The sequence below is a fragment of the Pteropus medius genome, unplaced genomic scaffold (genome assembly GCF_902729225.1).
Source record: "Pteropus medius unplaced genomic scaffold, Ma_sr-lr_union100, whole genome shotgun sequence".
In the NCBI taxonomy this organism is placed as follows: Eukaryota; Metazoa; Chordata; class Mammalia; order Chiroptera; family Pteropodidae; genus Pteropus; species Pteropus medius.
The window spans coordinates 5,733,200-5,755,972 of NW_024351647.1; the positions used below are offsets into that span (position 1 = coordinate 5,733,200).

At 38.9% G+C, this 22,773-nt stretch overlaps 1 protein-coding gene across 1 annotated transcript in view; it reads right to left on the minus strand.

Moving 5' to 3' along the window:
- The window catches only part of FMN1 (formin 1), a 370,346-nt gene that overhangs the window by 126,172 nt on the left and 221,401 nt on the right, over window positions 1–22,773 (minus strand). The window contains 3 exon segments of the mRNA XM_039843982.1: window positions 5,432–5,520; window positions 7,281–7,342; window positions 22,531–22,618. Of these exon segments, the coding sequence (XP_039699916.1) occupies window positions 5,432–5,520; window positions 7,281–7,342; window positions 22,531–22,618 (239 nt within the window).

Here is a 22,773-nt window from a genome sequence, read left to right on the forward strand (position 1 = left end):
AAAATCATTACTTTGACATTTTGCAATCTCTCCCAAGAATGCTTTTACAAAGAAGCAAATCTGGAACCTCCTTTTTTCCATATCCAAAGAAATTGCCTTAGATTATACTCTGTGCCTCTGCTACTTTATTTTAGGGAGATCTGGGCTTTAATAAGATTCTAATTATCAGCTGTTTTTCTTATTTATCCTACAACCAGGTCATAGCCTTTTTTTTTTTTTTAATGACACTGAGATGAAGCAAAGAATGCCTATAAAGAAAACATGCCTTTGTTTTAAAGTTCTGTAAATGATTATAATGTAAACCATGTAATGAGATATAAAATGGAAACACAAAGAATTCTGAATTAAGAATAAAAAAGGTGAAAAAATTACACTTTAATGTAAATAGTTTTTTCATAAAATTAGTATTAAACCATCGATTCATTCACAACTGGATTCAGAGGTATCACCAGTATTCAGAAATATGAGCAGTAAAAAGCTTGTGGGGCTGGGGGCATTTGGTCCTGTGGTGAGTCTTGGAGAGTTTTATTTTATTCAAATGCTGCTGGGGAGCCCCCTACATTTCTCCTCTTCCAAATGTGACCATGAGACATTATTCCTTAAGTGGGACCCAGACCCCCAGAGTAATGCACACTTCCTAGTTTAAATGAACACTGACTAAAGCATTTATGAAGACTTTGTGAGAAAACATACAGATCTACCTTTGAACTCACCAACAAAGACGTGGATGAAAAGGAGGAAATGCTAGGTGCAAAATTACTTATAACTAGTCTCAAAACAGGAAGTTTAGGACCAATATGAGGAAAGAGTCCCATAGGCTCATCAACTTATTTTACCCAGGAGAGAGTAAAATAGCACTGCAAGGCTCACTGGGATTAAAGCCTGTCTGGGATCAGGGCTTACATTAGGAAGGCCGACAGAGAATCTTAAAGAGCCAATGTCCTGTGCAGGAAGAAGGATCTGATACATGTTTCCAGAGTTGGGTAGTGGGGAGGGAAGTTCAAGAATTTGATACTACTTTTGGAAGAACTGTGGGAAATATATTACTGAAAATTAATACCAGAGCATCAGTCACCAAGACCGATGTCTTCTAGACACGTATGAAGCAATTAGAGTGTGTCAGGCACCATGCAAAGACCTGAAAACAAAATTTAAATAACAGTTCCCTCTTGATAACCTGAGAAATAAATCAACAATGGAGTGTGAGAGTGCTATCAGCGATGGGGGCTGTAATAGGAGCTACGGAAGCCACACACAGGGCATCGAAGTCAGAGCCCTGGAGGAATGTCAGCCAAGGTTTCCTGGAGCTCTCCAGTGCTTGTGCAGGACACATGCGAGAAGCTACCCGGCAGAGTCTAGATGGGTTAAATGATATTTGTGGGGGAAGTAAGTGGGAGTCAGATGCTAAACTGGGGCTTAGTGTTCAAAAAAAAAAGAGCTTTAAAACTCTGAAAAGAAGCGCTTTTAAACAGAGAAGGGATCCTTTCAGCCCAAAAAATCACCATGGCAATGGTTTGGCCAACTGATTGGAGGGGATAGCAGATTTGAGGCTGGGAGACCTACAGGACTGCAGCTGCAACATTCTAAGAGGAAAGGTAAGAGGGCTCGCAGTGTGAAAGGAGAGGACAGATAGACGAGAAATCTACTAAGGCAGCAAGAACTGGAGTAACTAGCCAATCTCAAGGGATTGTGAGTAGCATCCAGGACGACTTGTAGGTTTGGGGCTTGGACATCTGGTGGAATGTGAAGATACGATATAATGAAGAAGGAAAATTGGGGGAAAAATATGATTTTATGTCACTTTCTATCCAAAGTAGCCACACAAAGCCTTCTGAAAGAGCACCATAGCTCCTTTCCCATTTATCTGAGAAAGTGTCAGAAGCATAAGTAACCTCAAAGACTGTGAGACAAAAGACTGTGTCTTCTTTGTGAGATAAATACTTTATCCCCCAATGTTGTTTCATTCGCTACCCATAAGGGCAAGAATAAGAACTCCTGGTCTTGGACATTGGCCCTTGGTACTTACAAATATTTATAGATTGATTTCCTTTGACTTAGTCTAACTTTATACCCTAGGGCAAGTAATACAGAGGACTTAATAACCCCTAAAGAAGCCACACACTATAAATCTTTCCCTTCATTCCCCAAAGCAGGCTTATTTTTCTAGGAAGGGCTGCAACTTCAGCCTGTATAGAGGAGAGAAATTTCATACCTCACATTGTGTGGGTGACTCATTCACAGCATCGACTCAGCTGACAGGTGGAATGATACAATGTAGCCCACTGCTTTCAAGGGACTAACATCTGGTTTATCATCCCCTAAACCCACGAATAGTATTATCTCAGATGTGTATACACATAGAAGCTGTGTACACAGCACTATTTCATGTTGTAACCTATATTCTTCCATAGAGGAGTACACTCACAGTGCCTTATTTCAGAAGTCAGTGTGTCTTCTTTGTGAGAGCCCCAAGGCAGCTGTGGACCCTGGGAGGGCATCACAGTAGGCTATATATGGTGCCATCACTAGGCTTGGTGTCCTCATTAGGCTTGCATCAGGCATAATCAAACCCAATGGAGCCTCACCTCACCTCACCACTATCCCAAGACAGAGTGTAAAGAGTTGAGGGCCATTTCTGAAGGGAGTGGCTCTCAGACAGCCTGGTCCCAGGCAGATGACACCTTTAGGGGAAATGGTTTTCTAAACCTGGCACTGGGCTACAAGAAAGCTGATGAGGTGAGTGATGAGGCCAGCCTCTCCATGCTATGATTTATAGGACTGGGCACCACAAGGTTCTTAGGAAATTGTAATGCCAAAACTATAAATGATTCATATTTTCCAGTATGTAAACCGTGCTTATAGTCAACTAGCTTGCAGCTAATGACAAATAAGTTGCCAGAAAATCAGACTCTGGTATAAGTCAAACAAATGCTGCACTGTGCAGGAGGTTGAAAGTAAAGGTGAAATTCACTCGGGCCTGAAATCCCCACCTCTCTACATCTCGCTCTCTAGCAGCTGAGCCCAAACACGGTGATCCACCAGGACAACACGACAGGCCTCTTCGCTGTCAGTAATAGCCTGGCGTGTTCAGGAAGCCATTACGATGACTATTCACGAACTTTAAAAATGCTCTTCTATCCAGATCATCAGTAGGGAAAGCAGGAATGAATTATGTGTTAATTACCTGCCACCATTATTCTGTGTCCTGGCAATTAATCTTGCAAAATAATACTAGAATGGCATTAAGACAAAAAGACAAGGGGAACAGTTTCAGTAGCAGAAACTCACTGTTCATTTCACTGGATTAACAATTCCCATAGCTTAGAGCACAGGTTGCAAATTATAGCCCACAGGCCAAATTCAGCCCATCACTTGTTTTTGGATAGCCCACCAACTAAGGATGGTTTTTACATTTTTAAATGGTTGAAAAAAGAATCAATAGGAGGATAACATTTCGTGGCAAGTAAAAATGATATAAAATTCAAATTTCAGTATCCATAAATAAAATTTTATTGGTACATAGTCATGCCCATTTGTATTGCCTGTGGTTGCTTTTGCACTATGACAGCAGACTTGAGTAATTCCAGCAGACCATATGGCCCACAAAGCCTAAAAATACTTACATCTGGTCCTCTACAGGAAAAGTTTGCCAACTCTAGGCTTATAGACTGTCATTGTTTGATGTGGCATAGCTGGCACTACCCAATTCTTGATATGCTCTATTGTTCCTGTTAAGAAACCGTTTGTATCCACCCCTCAAAAAAAAAAAAATTCATATGTTGAAATCTTATCCCCTGGTATGATGGTATCAGGAGGTAGAGCCTTTGAGAGGTAATTAGGTCACGAGGGTGGGGCCCTCGTGATTGGGATTAGTGCTCTTAGGAGAAGAGACATGAGAGCGAGCTTGCTTCCTCTCTTTGCTTTCTGCCACATGCGGATACAAAGAGAAGTTGTCCTTCTGCAACCTGGGAGAGAGCATTCACCAGAACTTGACTGCCCGGCATGCTGCTCTTAGACATCCTGACTCCAGAACTGTGAGAAATAAATCCCTGTTGTTTATAAGTCACCCAGTTTAGGGTATTTTGTTATAGCAGCCCAAGTTAAGACAGTCTTCAAATATGCCCCATAGCCTTGTCAGTGTCTAAATATTCCATTCTTAGTCAGTTAAGTGTCAGTGTTTAGCACCTTAGTGGTTTAGCACCTTAATTTATTGTATCAGGAAACATGACTTGGGAGTGGATAGGAGTGAGAATTGGTAAGGAGGATGGCTCAAGTTGATGGAACAGAGGGCAGTAGAACCCCATTTGCACTGATTCACGATATTACTAGGCTTCATGAACTAAGTTGGGGTGGGATGGGGAGGTCCTTACCTATGTTCTTTATGAGAACAATTCATCTAAGATTCCCCAAATTATCATGGAGGTTTGTCAATAACTGAGTAAACCTATACATCCCCTGCCCAGCCATTTAGAGATGTTTTTCTGGACCCAAATGCCCAGGCATCCAAGGGCAGTGGGACATCCTAGAGTACCCAAGGGCAAGGCATGCAGGTTTCAGTGTAAGCCACAGAACCTCAAATGTCTCTAGGGCTAACTTGTTACCCTAAGCTTGACCACTCAGTTTTCTCTGTTTCCTACGCTTGCCTCATCTCCAGGAATGTCCTGATGATGAAGCGTGTCCTGAATTGGACATAAAGTACCCATGATAGCAGCAGGCAAAGGAGTCCTCTGTCTACTCTGGACCCTTTCCACATTCTCACAGCATTGTGGGCCATGAGAAGCTGGGTGAGGCCCACGGCCTGCAGAGCCCCGAAGCTTATCTGTGGCTTGCAGACCCCAAGAGCCCAGCCAAGGATGAGTCACTCGGTTATGCATTCGAGTTCTGTGGCACAACATCCTAAACTACAGAGCAAACAACTCTAGAGCGTGAAAGGAGAGAAGAACAATGCACACCAAAAGAGGATGAAAAAGTCACATCTAAACTGGGCAGAGAAAGTGGAGAAATCTGGGGAAAGGCTGGCACATGCAGGCTACACTTACTGGATACAACATTTAGGAAAATCAGTTTCAGTGCCGTGACTCTGACATCATCTTATCAACTGCATCAGCAGAACCTTAAACAGAACAATGACTTCTTCCTTCCTCAGTTACCCTTTTGGCCAGAATGTTTAGTCTAGGAGGAATTAACAAGTTGCTAGTACAAGGGGAGTCACGAGGAGTGGGGAAAGGGGTTGAGACATATTCTACCCAGCAGCACAAATCTTCCAGCTGCTTTTCCCGGCAGTCAGGTCATTCTGATGCATGCAATAGGTCATGGGAATGATGGAGATGAGACTCAGCCCACTGCACAATTTAGAGGTGATTATTCAGAGCTGGGAGGCAGGATGATGGATACTGTTTGGCCCAATAGAAAAGTGTTTAAGCATCCTTACTGCTCAGGCTTATCCAGCAGCTTCAATTCTTCTTCTTTGGATGTCTCATAATACTTTCTTATTTTAACCAATTCTTCCTCTTGGGCTCTCTGTGTTTAAAAATAAACACACACAAACACACACACACACACACACACACACACACACACACACACACACACACACACACACAACACAAAAAATAAACAATGAGAATCTGTTTAAAGCAATGTGTCTCAAAGTATGATCTCTGGACCAGCTGCATCAGTACAACCTGCCACTAGCTAGAAATGCAAATTATTGGCCCTATCCAAACTCAAGAAACTCCAGAGACGGGGCCCAGCAAGCTCCCCAAATAATTCTGATGCATGCTAATGTTTAAGAATTACTGCCTAATACAAATGGTCATAATGAGCGATATTAGCTGGATGCAGAAGCCACGACATTGGATTGCTACCTTTGAATCCCCTCTCTGCCTGTAAGCAGGCATGGGTCAAGTTTGTCCTTAGCATTTACCTCCTGGCCCTCAACAGCTACCCCCTACCCGCTGTCTTATGCAGTCTGTACTGCTTATTTTATCAATTTATCCAACTATTTCAGTTGTACACAGTTTACCTCTATTGTAAGCTAACAAGTACTGACCACGTATACAATCCTGAGCCCATGGTAACAACAAAAGCATCTAGAAGGCACTTAGCCTTTCACAATGTCCTTCAACCTCAAGTATTGTATCCTCATTTTACAGATGGTTCCACCAAAGCTTACACAAAGTACCTGGTAAAGGGCGTGACTCGGAATCGCTCTTTCTCCCACAATACCACGCTGCCCTCCAGGTACTCAACAAATGCACTGCCAGCTCCTGATGTATGCAAAGGATGTAAAAATGTGTAGAGAACTGGCAATCCATTAGGCTGGATTATTGCACTATGGAAATATTCTATGAGACTTAAGGTCCTGGGGGACATAGTACTGAAATGAATCATTTTTTGAGCTCAGTGACCATTGATACTATAGAGTTTCAGGCAGCTTCCTAGGAAATTCCATTACTTCAGTAAAGAGAATCTGGTTCAATGTGTTTCCAAATCCAAACAGAGTCAGAGAACCAGAACAGTTAACAGTTATAGGAATTCTGACTCTCCTGTGTCATCTCCTCAAGAGAGCCTGCCAACTGTGCTGTTTATTTCCAGATATAACCCAAATTCAATGACCATATATGTGTACAGTGCTGTTTATTTACAGAATTACTACTGCTACATATATTAAATTATCCTTTAATGCTCTTAAAAAATCAGGTAGAGCCCATTATAGTTCCTTTCATACTGATGACCAGACAGGCTTAAGGAGTTTAACAGGCCCAAAGTCACTTAGCAGTCAGTGGTAAACCTAAGACGGTCTGACTGTAAATCTAAAACGCAAACCCACCATCCCATACTACTTCCCACATTCCACACCATCAGATCATTTTGGACCAAAAGTAATCATCCAAGTTGGTATTAGCATTCCCATTCCTCAGATACAGACACTGGTGTACCCCGACATTAATCCAGCAGCTTATTTTCATTAACTCTGATTGCAAGTCACAGGGCCGGGCTCTGTGGCATAGAAGTGGTCTCTGCCTGCAATCACCCTCCCTTACAGCTGTGCAGAGAGATCTCCTAGCCAGATACCACAGTGGGGGACAGGAACCTCGTGCTTTTCTCACGTCTGCTCTTATCTGAGCTTGCATTTCTGTGCCTTAATCTCTTCCATGCTATGTCAAGATCCTTACTGCCAAAGAACATGAATGGAAGGAGTTGCATATAACCAAATTTTTGGTTAGTAAAGATAAGGGAATCTGGAAACTCTGGCTCTGTATATCTTTGATACTCACGTTTTCATATAAAGCCGCCAGAGTCTCCAGATCAACCACAGAGTCATCCACGTTGAAAATGGCTGCCGAGCACCCAAAAAGAAAGAGAAGAAAGAATAAAAGGTTTGATTAGACTCCCCGTCGCAAAGACATTTATTCCACATTTAGGTTCCAAGCAATATAATATTGCACTTTCTTACACAAGTTGTTTCTTTCAGCACGTTCTGCTCTGTTTCCTTTTGCATCAGAAGGGCCTCAATGAAAAAAAACAAAATGGTTGCTATTGCTGGCCTGAGCCTTGGCCCTGCCTGGTTTAATTCCTTGAGCTCTGTATCCTTTCTGCAGTTTAATTTGGGCTCCACAGGAGAAGTATATGTGCTTTAAAACTAAATCAGTTTGTAGGTTTGAAGCACAATTTTAAATCTTTCTTCCCGGCTGGTAATTGAAGAGATTTAGTATCTAATGCACCAGAACTGACTCTTGCCCATTACCAGGAAGAAAGAGAGAAAAAAGACAATGTTGGCAAATTAAATGAATTCAGGCATGTGATTTCAGGCACCTTTCCATGGCCACTGAAAACATCTTGTTTGGATTAAAAAGACAAGAAAAAGCAATAATTGCATCAATGGCAAATTAAGATTATGGAAACCTCCCATGAGTCAGTTTTAAGGCAAATTCTTATTCCCATGGTTTTATTAGGATTCTACTTCTTGTGCTGTATCTTTAATAAGTCACTTAGCTGTTAACTAATATGCTTATAATTTCATCTAGAGAGATTCCTTCCTATATACCAGGATACAAACATTGAGATTTTAAAGCTTTAATGGATTTGGCAATCAAAGTGTTTGAAATAGGCAGCTCCACATCTTTAAATAATTATTCAAAACCAATAAGGTTTGTTCCCTCAACCCCACCTCCCTTCTCTGACTTTACATTGTGAAATTAACCAGCACGCTAGTAAATTTTCTCTGTGGCAGGCTAATTAATTTTATTAAACCAACCAGTGATATTTAGAATGCCTAGGAATTTTGCTCGTCAACCATTATTCTGTTCACTGGCATTACACCACTGTTTTCAGAGAAGGTAGGGATCAAGGTAAAGGGCAGGTTGCTTTCAAATTGTTTTGCTTCTTCTGTAGTTTAGAATCATATGAAGCCCTTTATACAATTTTAGCAAAGTTAATTAACTCAGCTAAGATCATGTAACTTCACAGAACACCGAGAAATGTACTTAAAATTCCTTCACAGGCTACCTTCTCTAACTTATGAGTTAACTGGCAAGCTATTCCTAGATACATGGGCAGTGAGAAAAGAAGAGGTCAATATGCTAGTGACAAAGTCAGTCATCTCAGGTTCCAGGGAGACAAAGAAAAATTACACTTCTGAAAAAGCCAATCTGAAACAACAAAAGAAAGATGTAGTTTGAGGAAAGAATGCAAGAATTTACCCTCCCAGGAATGTTATTTTGTACATGGAGATAATAAGAATTCACTAATTTATTAGCTATACTGGGCACTTTAACATGTCTGTTGCTTGAAACATGCGCGCGCGCACGCGCGCGCACACACACACACACACACACACACACACACACAGAAACTAGCCAGGAACAATGTCCATTTTATGTGAATCTCAATATTCTCCTACAAAATTCAGCCAAGAGGAATGCAATAAGAAAAGGTGAAATTCTAAATAATTTATTAGAAATGTTCACTACAAATCATACATCTTAGGTACTATGTATGAACTGTAAGCTTAAGTATAATCAAGTAACTTAACTAATGAGAAAATGATCTGTGGGTTTCTTTTCCTAGTGAGTAAATATTTGGTTTTTAAAAGTTAACCAGTCTGGGTCCCAGATATACAGTTTGATGGATTATATGGTAAGCCAATGCCCCTCCAGTGCACTAAGTAGCAGAAAGAAAACATCTAGGGAGGATGGAACAGAACAAGAAGCATGAGCTTTGGAGACATTTGTTCTTCCATTTATCTACCCTTTCAATAAATATTTGTTGAATGTGTATTAAGTTCTAGAAACTGTTCTAAAATGCTGTGATTATATAAATCAAAATGCTGTGATCATTAAGTGTATAGGACAGTCAAAGCACTTGATCTCATGAAATTTATACTCTAGCTTAGGAGACAGAAAAAAAACAAGTAAATAGTTTCAGATAATGATATACTATGAAGAAAGTAAAGTAAAAAAAAAAATGAGCAACATTAGATAGAATGATCAAGAAAGGCTTCTTAGAGGAGGTGACATTTAAGCTAAGAGCTGAAGAGGTCAGGTCTGCAAATGTCTCGGGGAAGAGCATTCCAAGGAGAGGTAACTGCAAAAGGAAGTTTCTTATTCTAACGAAGGAATAAGCTCACGGTACGAAAAATGACCAAGATGACTATCATGGAAAGATCCAAACATATTCATTCTGTGATCCTGGCAGGTTAACTTGGCTGAGCCTCAGCATATCCGTAAAATGGGTTTAATATCACTTACTGAAAATATTAAGGGAGGTAATGTGTATGCCTGGCATAGTGCATATAGCCTGGTATAAACTCAAAATGGTACCTGTGAACTATAACTATTATGATTTTAAATATACTCATTGTTAATGTGTTTTAATGCTTTAAATGCCTTGTCTCCTCTAATATCTGGAAAAAAATTAAAGAAGACTGCAAGTATGGAGTACTTTGTACTATAAATGAAACTTTCCATAGTTCTTGAGAGTTTCAGATAGAAGTAGCTGCTATTAAACCCTTTCAGTCCTTCAAAACCCCACTCAAGGCCCAACTTTAGGAATCATTATTAATAGGATATGTTACATACACAAATAACTAATTATAAAAAAATAATGTACCAAATATCTGTAGGGAAATAAAAGATACCTTTGGGTCCAGCCAGAAAGTTGTCTAATTTTTATTTCTACTTTTCACTTTTTTCCACCAATCTACACTTTATCATACCACCAAAGTTTTTTTTTTTTTTTTTTAAAACATGGGTCTCAAAATTTTACTTCGATGTTTAAAATAGCTCAGATGTCTTTCTTTTAAATACAGGGTGAAGTCCAAACTCCTTGGCCTGATTTTTAAGCCTATTCCCTTCCTGGCCCCGTTGTACTTCCAATCTCATCTACCACTTCCATTTCTCCCATGCGCCCTGTGCTCCAGCCAGATTGGGCAGCTCCCCACTCCTAAACATGCCATGGCTTCCTCCCTCCCACACCCCCAAGGCTTGGATGAAAGGTTTCCTGCCCTTGACTTTGGGATCATTAAGTCCTCACTCTTTTCCATGGCATTGTACTCATATCTTACACAGGGAAAAAAAAAGAGTCTATTTTAAGAACATGTATTATGGTATGTTGCATAATAGTTTCCCTCTCCCACTGGATTGTGAAAAACCTGTAGTCAGGGATCGTTCTGTGCATCTTGATAACCCCAGTTCCCAGCATAGTACCTGGAGTATAACAAGAATAAAATAAACATTTGTGGATGGGATAGATGCTACAGGAATCCCAAAGAGTGAGTCCTTCTGCTTGGTGCCAGGCAGTTTCTTGATAAAGAAAGCATAGGCTCTTAAAAAAGAAAACACAGTGATGTTAAAAAGGAATAGGATTTTGACAGATGAAATAGTATGAGGGTGTATCTAAATTTGTCCCTATTAAAAAATCAAGCTTAGTCAGTAGACATGCATAATCATGCCCATACCCAGTATAGATGCATTGCTTGCCTGAATATTCCATACCAAAAAATAATAAAGTGTAACAAGTGACTTTTCTGATTTTTAAGGAAAATATCTTTCCCATCATTCTTAACTTTCAAAAAGTTTTTTAAATAGCAGTATCTCCTTAGGAAAAAAAGGTTACCAGTAAAAAAATCAACTGATATATGGCTTCAGGCAGACATCGGAAACCCATTTATTAATCACTATTAATTAAGCCGAATTCATTGCAAGCAATGACAATTTGTAAATTTACAACAAGTCAATTTGTAAATTTACATCAACTGGAAGGATGTGAGACATTCCAAGTGGAAGAAGCAGATGCAGACAGACCGATGCAGCGTAGATGCAATGGCAAGTACTTCAATTTAGGCTTGAAGAGAACGTTAATTAAGGGGACTAAGGATCCAAGGCTCCAAACATAGCTTGGAGCAAGATCTTGTGGGATTCTGGAAGCTGGGATGAAGAGCCTCCAATGCACCTGATACACTGCACAGGGGCACTGAGTAGCTATGAGTGCAGGAGTTAACTGGATAGAGTTATATGACATGGGACACATCAACATTAGGAATGACTGGTTTAGAATCTATGCCAGTGGGCAAGAGGTAGCAAAAACCTGAGTACTGTGGACAAAAATAACAGAACCGAGGAGAAAGACACTAGAGAGCACACGGAGTGATATCACTAACTAGCTCTGGGACTGAGAAAACTGGAGTGTAAACCACTAGGAGGCTTTATGCCTAGATTTAGGGGAAGAGCTTTGGGCCAACCACAGAAATAGGCAGAGAAGCTTAAGAGCTGGACATGCCAGCTGATCCTTCCCCCTGCAGCCAGGGAAGGAAGAAGTTGGTAGATTAATTTAAGGCCAGCACCAAGTATTCCACTGAGGCTTCTCCTCTTCCATGTACGGATTTTAAAAATAAAAGTAAAATAAAATTCAGAGGTGGAAGAAGCACTATGAAGAGGTCATCTGGTTAAGCCCAGGAGCTCAAGGAAATTAAATTATTTCTATTATTTTTACCCTACACAGTGGCCAAAGGAGGTTAGATTATTGGCCAAAGTTCAAAAAAGTTAAAAAAAAAAAAGAAAAAAGAAAAGAAAGCTTAATTCCTAGCAGTCTAGGAGAGATGTCTTGCAGATACATAATTGTGCCTCCTAGTCACTAAAAACAGTTTCGATTCCTACATAGGGCTAGAATCAATACCTGATAATTCTATTCCCCAAATACTGGGACAATGTATTAGTGAATCAATCCTTGAAGTCATCTACCATCAAACTTATAAGCATTACATGAACCTATTTAATTAGTTAACTGATGATTACAATGTAAAAAGAAATCAAGCACTGATTAAAATATTTTCAGAGTTACGTATGATCAGGTAGCTTCATTTTATACTTTAAAAACACACAAACTCTCTCTCTCCTCTCTTGTGCTATCTGTCTGTCTCTCACACATAAATACACACATATACCCCTTTTATTTTACAAGTTGAATAAGCAAATACCAGCCTACAGAATTCTACGGCACACCTTAAAGCCCTGATACAGTAATTCCAAGTAATTCTAGCTTTTGTTCCCATCTGTATAGGGCTCATTATACCAACACTCCCGCAGATGGTGTCAGAAAGGTGAAGTGTCAAACCCACAAAGGGGAGACCCCAACAACTCATTGCTACTGCAATATCAATCATTGCTGGTGGTTTTTACTTTTATCTCCCTCACTCCTTAGTTATCCCCACTCACACTGTCAGTTCAGTTAGAATATTTCACCTACACCTCACAATATGCCAAAAGGAAGTAGACACACGCTGTGAAAAGCTGGTAATTTTATTGGGTTCCTTTACCTTTAAAAATCTGTTACTTGGTCAAGTCTGGTTTCTGGGCTCCTTTTTTGCAGGGAAATTGAGGCAAACATTTTTATGTGGTCCTCTGGTGCCTGCTCTGTACTCCAAGAATTATATACACAAGGATCATTAGAGTTGTGTTTCGCCCATTAAGATATAATAACCGTCAGCAGGGACAAAAAGCAGATCAGTATCACAAATTCAAACTAACAGGCGCACATAAAAACTATGTGCCTGCTTTAGGCACATGCACAGGGTCAAGGTCTCACACAATAGGTAAATTCCCTCCCCAGTTTGGAGACAGCTTTTCACAAGACAGGGATAAGCAGAAAGAACTCAAAGGAATTCTCTCAGCCCTGCAGCCATTTTTAACCCTGAACACTTTTCTATCCCAAGTGCACCATGTCCAAATAAACAAAGAATAACTGTGTTTGCTGTCTGAAGGGCTTCTAATTAGTAAAATAACAAGCAGTTACTTAAGGGGGCTGTCCTTTTTGACTGAAGGAACACCCTTGGGCAAGAACGCAGGAGGAGATGGAGATAGGATGGCAACTCCTTAGTCTGTTAGATTAGCCAGAGGAAATCTTGTCATCCAAGGTGTGGAAGATCTAACAGACCAATAAGGCTGGGTTAGTTTGTCAGCTTTGACTTATGTTGGTTTTAACAACAACCTCTGTGTAGCCTACTTTATGCTTCTTTGTATTTCCTAGAGTAGTTGACACAATACCTTACACAAAGTGGGATTTTAATAACCATTTGCAAATGGACTAGGTTTATTCTCAGCCTAAGAAGGCAAAGATTAATAGGATTATTTGACTCTATTAATAGAAATGATTTTGTTAACAATGTTAACCTCCAAAAAGCCAATGTAATACTTACCTGTTTTACCCAAATTACTGACATTTTGTGGGGCTTGGAATATACTCAACTTGTAAGGAAAAGAGAACTAAATGGGAAAGTAAATAGGAGGCTTTGGGTTTTTAAAACTCTCAGGTAACCTTTCCCAAAAAACTCCCACAAACCAATTCTCTTGACCTCTAACAAGAAAAAGGTAAGGATGTGGGATCATGGATGGAGGCAGTGGTAGAACTTGAGTGCTGAGGAAAGGCAAAGTCGGAAGATCTCCCTGAAGTCTCACTTCCTAACAATGAGGCCATCTCGGAAAGGGAAGGCCAAGTTCATGATAAAATTGGGCAAGAGGTGAAAAGACACGTAGAAAGTGGGACAGGACAGGAGCTGCACAGAACCTGCCCCCACTGAGAACTCTATAACCAAGTCTCTTCACAATAGTCATGGCTATCTTATAACCTTTCCTCAATATGACTCAGTTTTTCCGTAATGGCCACTACATTCTACCTCCAATCAGCACCGGTAATGCCTGTGCAGACACAGGTACACACAAAGCCTCACTCTATGCATGTATCCTGATGAAATGCTAAGGGCACTAATTATTAATCAGCTTAAAGGAAACTCCATCCACTACACCAGAGGGTGGGAGCAGTAGGCAGACCTTACTGGGAATTAACACTTAAAAAATTAGTAGCTAGCATTTGTTGGGAGCTTCCTGTGTGTCAGGCATTGTTCTAAGTGTTTTACATTTAATTGTATAAGGTGGCTGCTACTGCTGTCCCTAATTTTACAGATGATAAAACTAGGGTATAAAGCCACACAGCTTCATTTCCAATCAAACTTACTGTATTATGATTGTACTTCTTGTATTCTCTTTTAAGTGTTAGGCTATAAATAATCACTTTACCTAAAATCCTCACTATCTTAAAAAAAATACACCAACAAATCAGTTAACCAACTACCTGCAACAGTCTAGACAGAAGCCTTGGTCCCTAATGGCATCACAGGCTTTTAGGATTCATCTGTATTCTCCCAGTGGGAACCATACGCAGTCTCTGCTTCAAAAATTTCATATTTGTATTGTACACAACAATAATTTCACCACTACTTAGTGATCACTAATACTTAATTAAATTCTAGTATGCTGTCTTACTAGTGGAATAAAATTATCAAAGTTCAGTCTTTGTTAACTATTTGTGGTTACTCAAAATAATCAGTATTGCAGTTGAAGTCATAGCAAAAAGAATTTCTAAAAAAAAATATCTGAAACTTGATAATTATCTTAAAAGAAAATATAAATATAAAAAGAAAATAAAATCTACAATAATATTAAAGTCTAATTGTCTTGAAAAGATATTAATGATTTCAATTTTACACTGCCCATCAGAACTAAGAAGGGAAGCCAAGGCACAAAGAATGAAGAAACACAAACAAAAGATGCCCCCAACACATAAAGAATAAAATATATCAAGGGAATATATTTTACAATCTTATCTGCACTGACGAATGCCTGCTAGTGTGTCATATTAGTTGATACAGACCTTAATTCAGGCTTTGATGGAAATAGGAGGCAAGTGTAAATGACACAGTGAACAGGAGCTGGCTGGGAGGTAGAAGAAACGAAAAACCCAAAAGGGACACTTATTTATTCCCAAAACTCAAAATCACTCAATCTTATAAAGTAAAATCCTAATTCTCGCCTAAGTCCAGGCATGTACTGTATGCCTAGAGGTGCCCAAGATGTCATTTTATAGGTGCAATTAAAATTGTCCATGGTTCAAACCTCAAAGAAGGGATATGACACAGAATTCACACAATTTCCCTTCCATTATCCCTCTGTTCTCCATAGGGCAGTGGAATGAGAAATAGTTTGGGTTAAGCTGCTTCTGTTCTTCCATTAGTTCTGGTTCTTTTAAGCCAAAATTACATTCCAGGAAGATTGGATGGTCCCAGCCAGTGCCTGAAGGTAAAGTACAAAGAAAGGCCACCCTCTGCTTTCTGGACTCAGCTCTGAGTGAAGGAATGTACAGTGGTTTTAGAAAGAGGTGGGTGGGAACCTGCTACTCAGGTGTTTTAGACTCAGTGGCAAGATGAGAAAGTTGGGAAAATAAAGGGAAGTATTAGAGCTACTGTTTATATTCATCTAAAGGCTTTCTAAAAGTCGAGCTTTGCTAATTTTAATAAGTTGATTGACTAGCACTTTCATTCAGTATGCCAGCAGGTCATGATCACATGTCACCTTTAGTGGGTAAACTCCTTTATATGTGGCATCCTCCCTTGTTCTTTTACTTCCAACATATTATGATTTTGGGGGGCCCAATTAAATGAAGTTTTCTGATTCTAGAATCTGGTTTTAACTAAACTAAACTTGACAAAATAAACAAGTTGGTTTCAAAAGATTCCTGCAGAGAAACCCCAGATTGAAGATAATCCATCAACAATAATAAAATGACAGACCAGACACTTTGATTACTAGTACAAGTTCTTGATCATTTCATGACTGATCAAAGTAAGGACTGTTGAATCAGATTTGCCAAGATGTTGACCTCCATAAATTATAATAGAATTTATCAAGGGACTGTTTGAAATGTGGATTAAAACCACTATTGTTATAATGAGCCTCACTCACCCTATTTTTATACCGAGCCCTGAGATATTAGCTAATGAGAGCACGAAGCCATCGAAAATGAGAAAACATTAAAAATTATTATTAATCTCATTTTAGGTCACATTTTGCATGCTTTATAATGTAAATATGAGTTTTGTCACACATTTACATGACGTACACATTTTAGAAAATATACCACGAAAAGCGCGCCTTAAAACTTTTTACTGATGGGGTACAGGACAAATTTTGGAGACCAACTGCCTTTGAGTATAGGCTCTTCAAGGCTGGAATTAGAATGTTCCTCGAGAAAGTCCTAGATAATTCATGGTGAATTTCAGATGCCTAGTCAAATCCATTATGTTTTAAACAATTAGCATAAATCTTGATAGACATTTCTAGAAATTATTAGGCAAAAGTGAGCAAAGTCCATTCCCAGATCTGGGTTTCAGACTCTGGGCATATACTAACTGTCATTCTTCTACATTTTGATTTGAGATTTCTAAACAGAAAGATAGTCTTTGATGCTGCTAAACTCTCAAACTGAGATTCTGGACTAGTAGGGACTAAAATGAAAAATGTTTTATTTTGACGTTAGATTAAATATTATAAATATGAATTCTGCCTGTACGGGAAATTCCAAATGAATGCCAGGAGGTTTCTGGCACCTAGTCTGTTGCAATACATACAGAGGTTTATATCAAGAATAGTCAACAGCAATTTTCCATCTCTCCTGGGAAAAGAATAAGAGGAAATCACTAACGTGGAATGAAAACACTAATTTGCAATCCTGTAGGCAGTAACTGTGTCCAAGGAAGCCAAAATGCTTCTAAATACAAGTCATCCAGTTTAGCAGATGGAAAACCAGCAAAAAGTAAATCACTTATTCAGAGTCTCTCCTGGACCAAATACAAGTACTGTGGGTATTATGGTCAGTCTACTGAAACCATTCTTCTTCCACGACCAAGGTCCTGCCTTTAGTCATGCGGTGCTTTAAACTTTAGTCAGCACAGGGTTCTGGCCTTCCCCTACAAGATGTCCAGACCCACCTTGGGTACAGAGAAACAGATAAAGGTGGTTACTTTTTAGGGGATGTTATATCTCTAACCTAGCCTTGTACACTTAGCATCAGGCTAGAATTTAAGCTGAAACCTAGCAAAGAAAAGGAGCTGGGTATAAAAGGGCGAGGTGGAAAAGCATTTCAAACAGAGGGACTATGCAGTGTTGTTCATTTAAAATGTGCTATGCCTTCAAAAACTCAGAAGAAGGAAAGACTGTGGCCTTTTTTAGGAATGAAAAGCTACAACTGTGGTTAGAGTACAGAGAGAGCCAGGTGAAATAGGAGGTACGAGGTACAGTCAGAGCACAGGAGGCCTTGAAGGCCAGTCTTCCAAAGTCTCAGAGATATTTCTGCACTCAAAATCAGATCACAGCACTACCCCTGTTAATGATGGGATAATGTCCGAATTTCATGTGTTGATTAATATTCATGGTCCTTCCTGAGATGGATGCTGCTTGCCTTTCTAGCCCCGTGCCCTGAAACAGCACATTTACGCATAATCTATATACTTGAGCTGTACCTCCTTTACACAGGCCTTCTTTCAATTGGAAAAGTTTATCCTCTGTGTGATGACCATCATTTCATCTTCTATGACTCAGATCTTAAGTTTTACAGGAGGAGTCCAGATGCTGCTTTATTTCTGCTCAGTAAAAGAAACCGTCACAAGGTAAAGAGACAACCATTCGAATGGGAAAATATATTTGCAACCAATGCCTCTGATAAGGGTCTAATATCCAAAATATACAAATAACTCATATGGCTCAATAACAACAAAAAAACAAATGATCCATTCAAAAAATGGGCAGAAGAAGATCTGAACAGACACTTCTCCCTAGAGGACATACACATGGCCAACAAATATTTGAAAAGATGCTCAACATCACTAGCTATTAGGGAAATACAAATCAAAATCACAATGAGATACCATCTCACACCTGTTAGAACAGCTATAATCAACAGAACAAGTAATAACAAATGTTGGAGAGGATGTGGAGGAAAAAGGAACCCTCATACACTGCTGGTGGGACTGTAAATTGGTACAAACACTATGGAAAACAGTATGGAGTTTCCTCAAAAAACTGAGAATTGATCTACCATATGATCCAGCAATCCCTCTACTGGGTATTTACCCCAAAGACTTGAAAACCCATATCCAAAAAGATATTTGCACACCGATGTTCATAGCAGCATTATTCACAGTGGCCAGGGCATGGAAGCAACCGAAGTGTCCTTCGATAGATGATTGGTTAAAGAAGCTGTGGTACATATACACAATGGAATATTACTCAGCCATAAGAAGAGATGAAACACTGCCATCTTTGCGACAACATGGATGGACCTCGAGATAATCATGCTAAGCGAAATAAGCCAGACTGAAAAAATTGAAAATCACATGATATCACTTATATGTGGGATATAAACCTAAAAGCAACAAATGAACAGGACAAACAGAGACTCATGGACATGGACAATGGACTAGTGGTTACCAGAGGGTAGAGGGTGGGGGAGGAGGGAAGAGGTAGACGGGGTAAAGGCGGTCAAATATAGAAGGGTAGGGGGAACGTGAAGTGGGTAAAGGGGATCAAATATATGGTAGCTGAAGGAAAGTGGACTTTGGGTGGTAAACACACAATAGACTATATAGATGTCAAAATATAATGTACACCTGAAAATTATATAATTGTATTAACCAATGTTACCCCAATAAACTTAATAAAACAAAAAAGATACTGCTTTATTATTCCATAGGCAACCCTATTGTAATCTCGGGCTGCTTTTTACATCTCTCCCACCATTCTGTGAACACTCAAGAATGTTAGTGTCTGGATCTTATGTGTGGTGGTCTTCACGATGCGTTATATATACAGAGCTGGCCTTCAAAACATGTTTATTGAGAGAGGAAAGAAGAAAGGAAGAAAGGAAGGAAGGAAGATAGGAAGTTGGTTAGTTTTGTCCAAATGCACTGGAATGAAATACATGACATTCAGATTTAATCTAGTCTAAGGTTTAGTCTATTTTTAAATAAAATTAAATTAAAAAAACATTTGCTGAATGACTTTTATATAACACATTAGCTGAATTAGCTGTAAACTAATGGTTAATTATCAGAGAAACTCTTAGTGAAGAAAAACAACATGACATAAAGGAAGAGACATTGGCTCTCTACTTGCAGATTAAGACCTTGAGGTACAAAACCCCCAAATTCCACTTCTTGAATATACATTATAGGCAGTGTCTAGTAAACAATGGAGAAGTGCACACCTTACAAATGATGAAAACAAGGTTGCTTTTTAAGAGCCGAACTAGTAAAAACTGGATTATCCATCTGTGAGAGGTAATTATGAGCTGAAATACCTCAAACTATTATCTAAGTGACCAAGCTGCAATCACAGCTAAAAGGAAAACAGCATAAATAAGTATATATTATGCCAGATAGAGACAATGATATGGAGGTAATGATGAACAGAAATGATCAATATTTAGAAAAATTCTCTAAGTAAACACATTGGCTTTATGGTTTATACATCAGCTCTTTGTCAGTTTAAAAAGTGCAAGTTAGTACATCTATCTGTCTTTGTGCAGTGACAAAGATGAACACATAACCAGAAGGCTGAAGAACAGTTACTGAACTGTGGTCATTTCATCAGGGTTGATGTGCTTGCTGTGTGACCCTGCCTGGCTACCAACTGGCCTGCCCCAATCAGATCTCACTATAGCCAACCGCCCCCCATTACCCCACCCTACATTAAAACAAACGTTTTAGACCAATGTCAGCACAGGGAGTCCTTTCATCAGGATGACAACACAAGGCCAAGTGCATTCCATTCACGACCAGACATGGACTCAGAATGAAATGTAACTGACACAGCCCAGCTCCTAAGTGACCTTCAGATGCCAGTGTCAGTCAAATGAGTCTAAAGAAAAATTAAGCTCAGGTTATATTGCCACGTTCATCTGGAATGCATTAAGAAATGAAGACATGGAATGGAGATGATTTTTTAGAACTCAGGAGCCAACTCTGTGGTGGATTACGGGGGGTGCTTAAAGCAGGAGAAAACTAAAATGGTGCCCACAAGTCCTAGAAGTCTATAATGCTACAACTGACATTTCCAATGCTATAATGTAAGTTCACTTCTGCTTTATGTAAGCACGTTTTTGCTCGGAGTAGAATATTGGAGAAGGTTATCTTATTCAACTCGCAATGAACATTCAATCCAACAAGGCTGGAATGCCATGGGAAGAAGGTTTATGGCCCTAAGTTGGTAACTGGAATATCACAAGGCTGGAATGACTTTTACCCACATGGCAATCTGATATACTATAGGGAGACATGCCTAAAAAGAACTGAATAAAGTCTAAGGTGCTATTGCCATTGTGAAGATTCATATCCATAGTGCTATATGTCATGATGATGGAACCAAGCATACTTGGTTTCCATCAGGCTTACTGTTGTTCAGGACAAGACGCGGCCACCGGAGCTGAAGAACAGCTTCTAATGTCACTGACTGAATCAAAAACATTAATCTCCTTGACAGAAAAACTATAAAGTTCCCTGCTGATATATTTTTTATTTTTTCCTTTGTCCCAGTGTCACAGTCTCCTTGTTTGAGTTTACCCACAACTCAATTCTTCTAAAAGACCTAACACCTAAAGTTATGGAAGAATCCCTTTCTAATTTTGTTGGTGGATCTTTTTAACTACCTTCTGCCCTTAATTCAAATCAGCTACAGCAACCATTTTTGGAGGTTTAATATTTATACTCATGTATTTAATTCTACTATTAAGCTTAAATATTAAAAATAGATAGCTTATTTGAATACTCTGTGACTATCATCTAATTCAGGATATTTTTAGTTTTATGTGGCATTTTTAATGTTTGCAATAAAGCAAAATTGTAAGCCCTTAACAAAGCTCCTTTGAGAGGAAAAGCAGTATGTGAAAATATCATAACTGCCTTCTAGTTCAGGATCTATGGGAGCCTTCTGCTGAGTACCAAAGAAAAATAACTTTGAGGTAACGCACACTGAAACCTGAAGGGCAGTGTGGTTTGAGGTTCTCCACTGTTAAATCCGTGCTAAATTCTGCTGAAACCATCTATAAGAGATTGTATTACCACTCAGAAAATATCAGCAACATGTCAAAATAAAGATTTACATTTAATTGACTACTGAGAAAAGAGAGTCTTGTTTTCATGCAAGACATTTCAAAAGATAAGATGGCTTTTAGTCTACTTTTCTAGGGACTTAAAAAACATATATACAAGTAAAATTTCCTCTCTTTAAATGTCTCATTTCAAATTGAGCCAAAGACAACCAAGCTGAAATAGCATCATTTGAAAAAAAGAAGGGATTAAGAAAGAAGGATGCAACCAAGTAGATGAAGGAATGTGTTTCACCATAGAAGTATCCCAACTAATGAGAAAACGATGGAATTTGTATATTATTATTTTGAAAAGTTCTAATAAAATAATGAATTTAGGCAAAGATCATTAGTGCCCAGTAATATCATAAAGAAACAGCCAGATATTATGTACTTCTTGACAGAATATACAGTAGCATCCATGAAGTATTCTTCCCCCACTCAGATTAAGTCTCTAGGTCAAACTAACAGTTTATAGGAACCACAGGGGCGTGATAAATAAAACCATGGCAATACAATCAGCAAAATCTTATAGGAAACTTCACAGGACAAGTGACGTGGTCTCTTCAAAAAAAAAAATTACAAAGGAAAAATAAAAGATGGATGATAGAAACCTCTAGTTTAAAAGAAACTTGAGAGACACTGCAAAGGCAATGCATGAAATTTGTTTGGATCCTCAAACTAACTGTAAACAAAAGGAATAATTAGTGAGCCTACAATCAGAGAAATTAGAACTACATATTTGATGATATTGAGAAGCCATTGTAAATGCTTTTGAATGCATGATAATGGCATTAGAGTTATGCTTGAAAAAAATGTCCTTATCTTTCAGCCACATACTAACATTTTTAACTGATGAATTATGACTGCGGGCTTCATAGCAATCTAGTTGGTAGAGAAGCTTCAGGTACAATAAGAGTGAGCAGATGGTTTTGCAGCTAGGAAGTGGGCGCATGTGATTCACTATAGCATCTCGATTTTTTATAAGTTTGACATCTTTCACAAAAAAATACTAAAAACTTTAAAAGTAGGGGAAAAAAAGTGATGGAGAAGACTTACCCTGCTGGATATCCTTCATTTCTAAATGCAAACTAGATATCAAGATTCCCACAGTTTGAGATCGTTTTCCATCCAATAATTTGATGATCTGGAATTTAAAAATAAAATTAACACAAAAAAACACACAATCTTTCAGAAGTATGTCAAAAACAGTAAGATTTTTAGATACTCTGATTGATGAGCTATACTGATACTACAATCACTCTATTTTAACAACCCTTTAATTTGAAAGTAACTTATGCA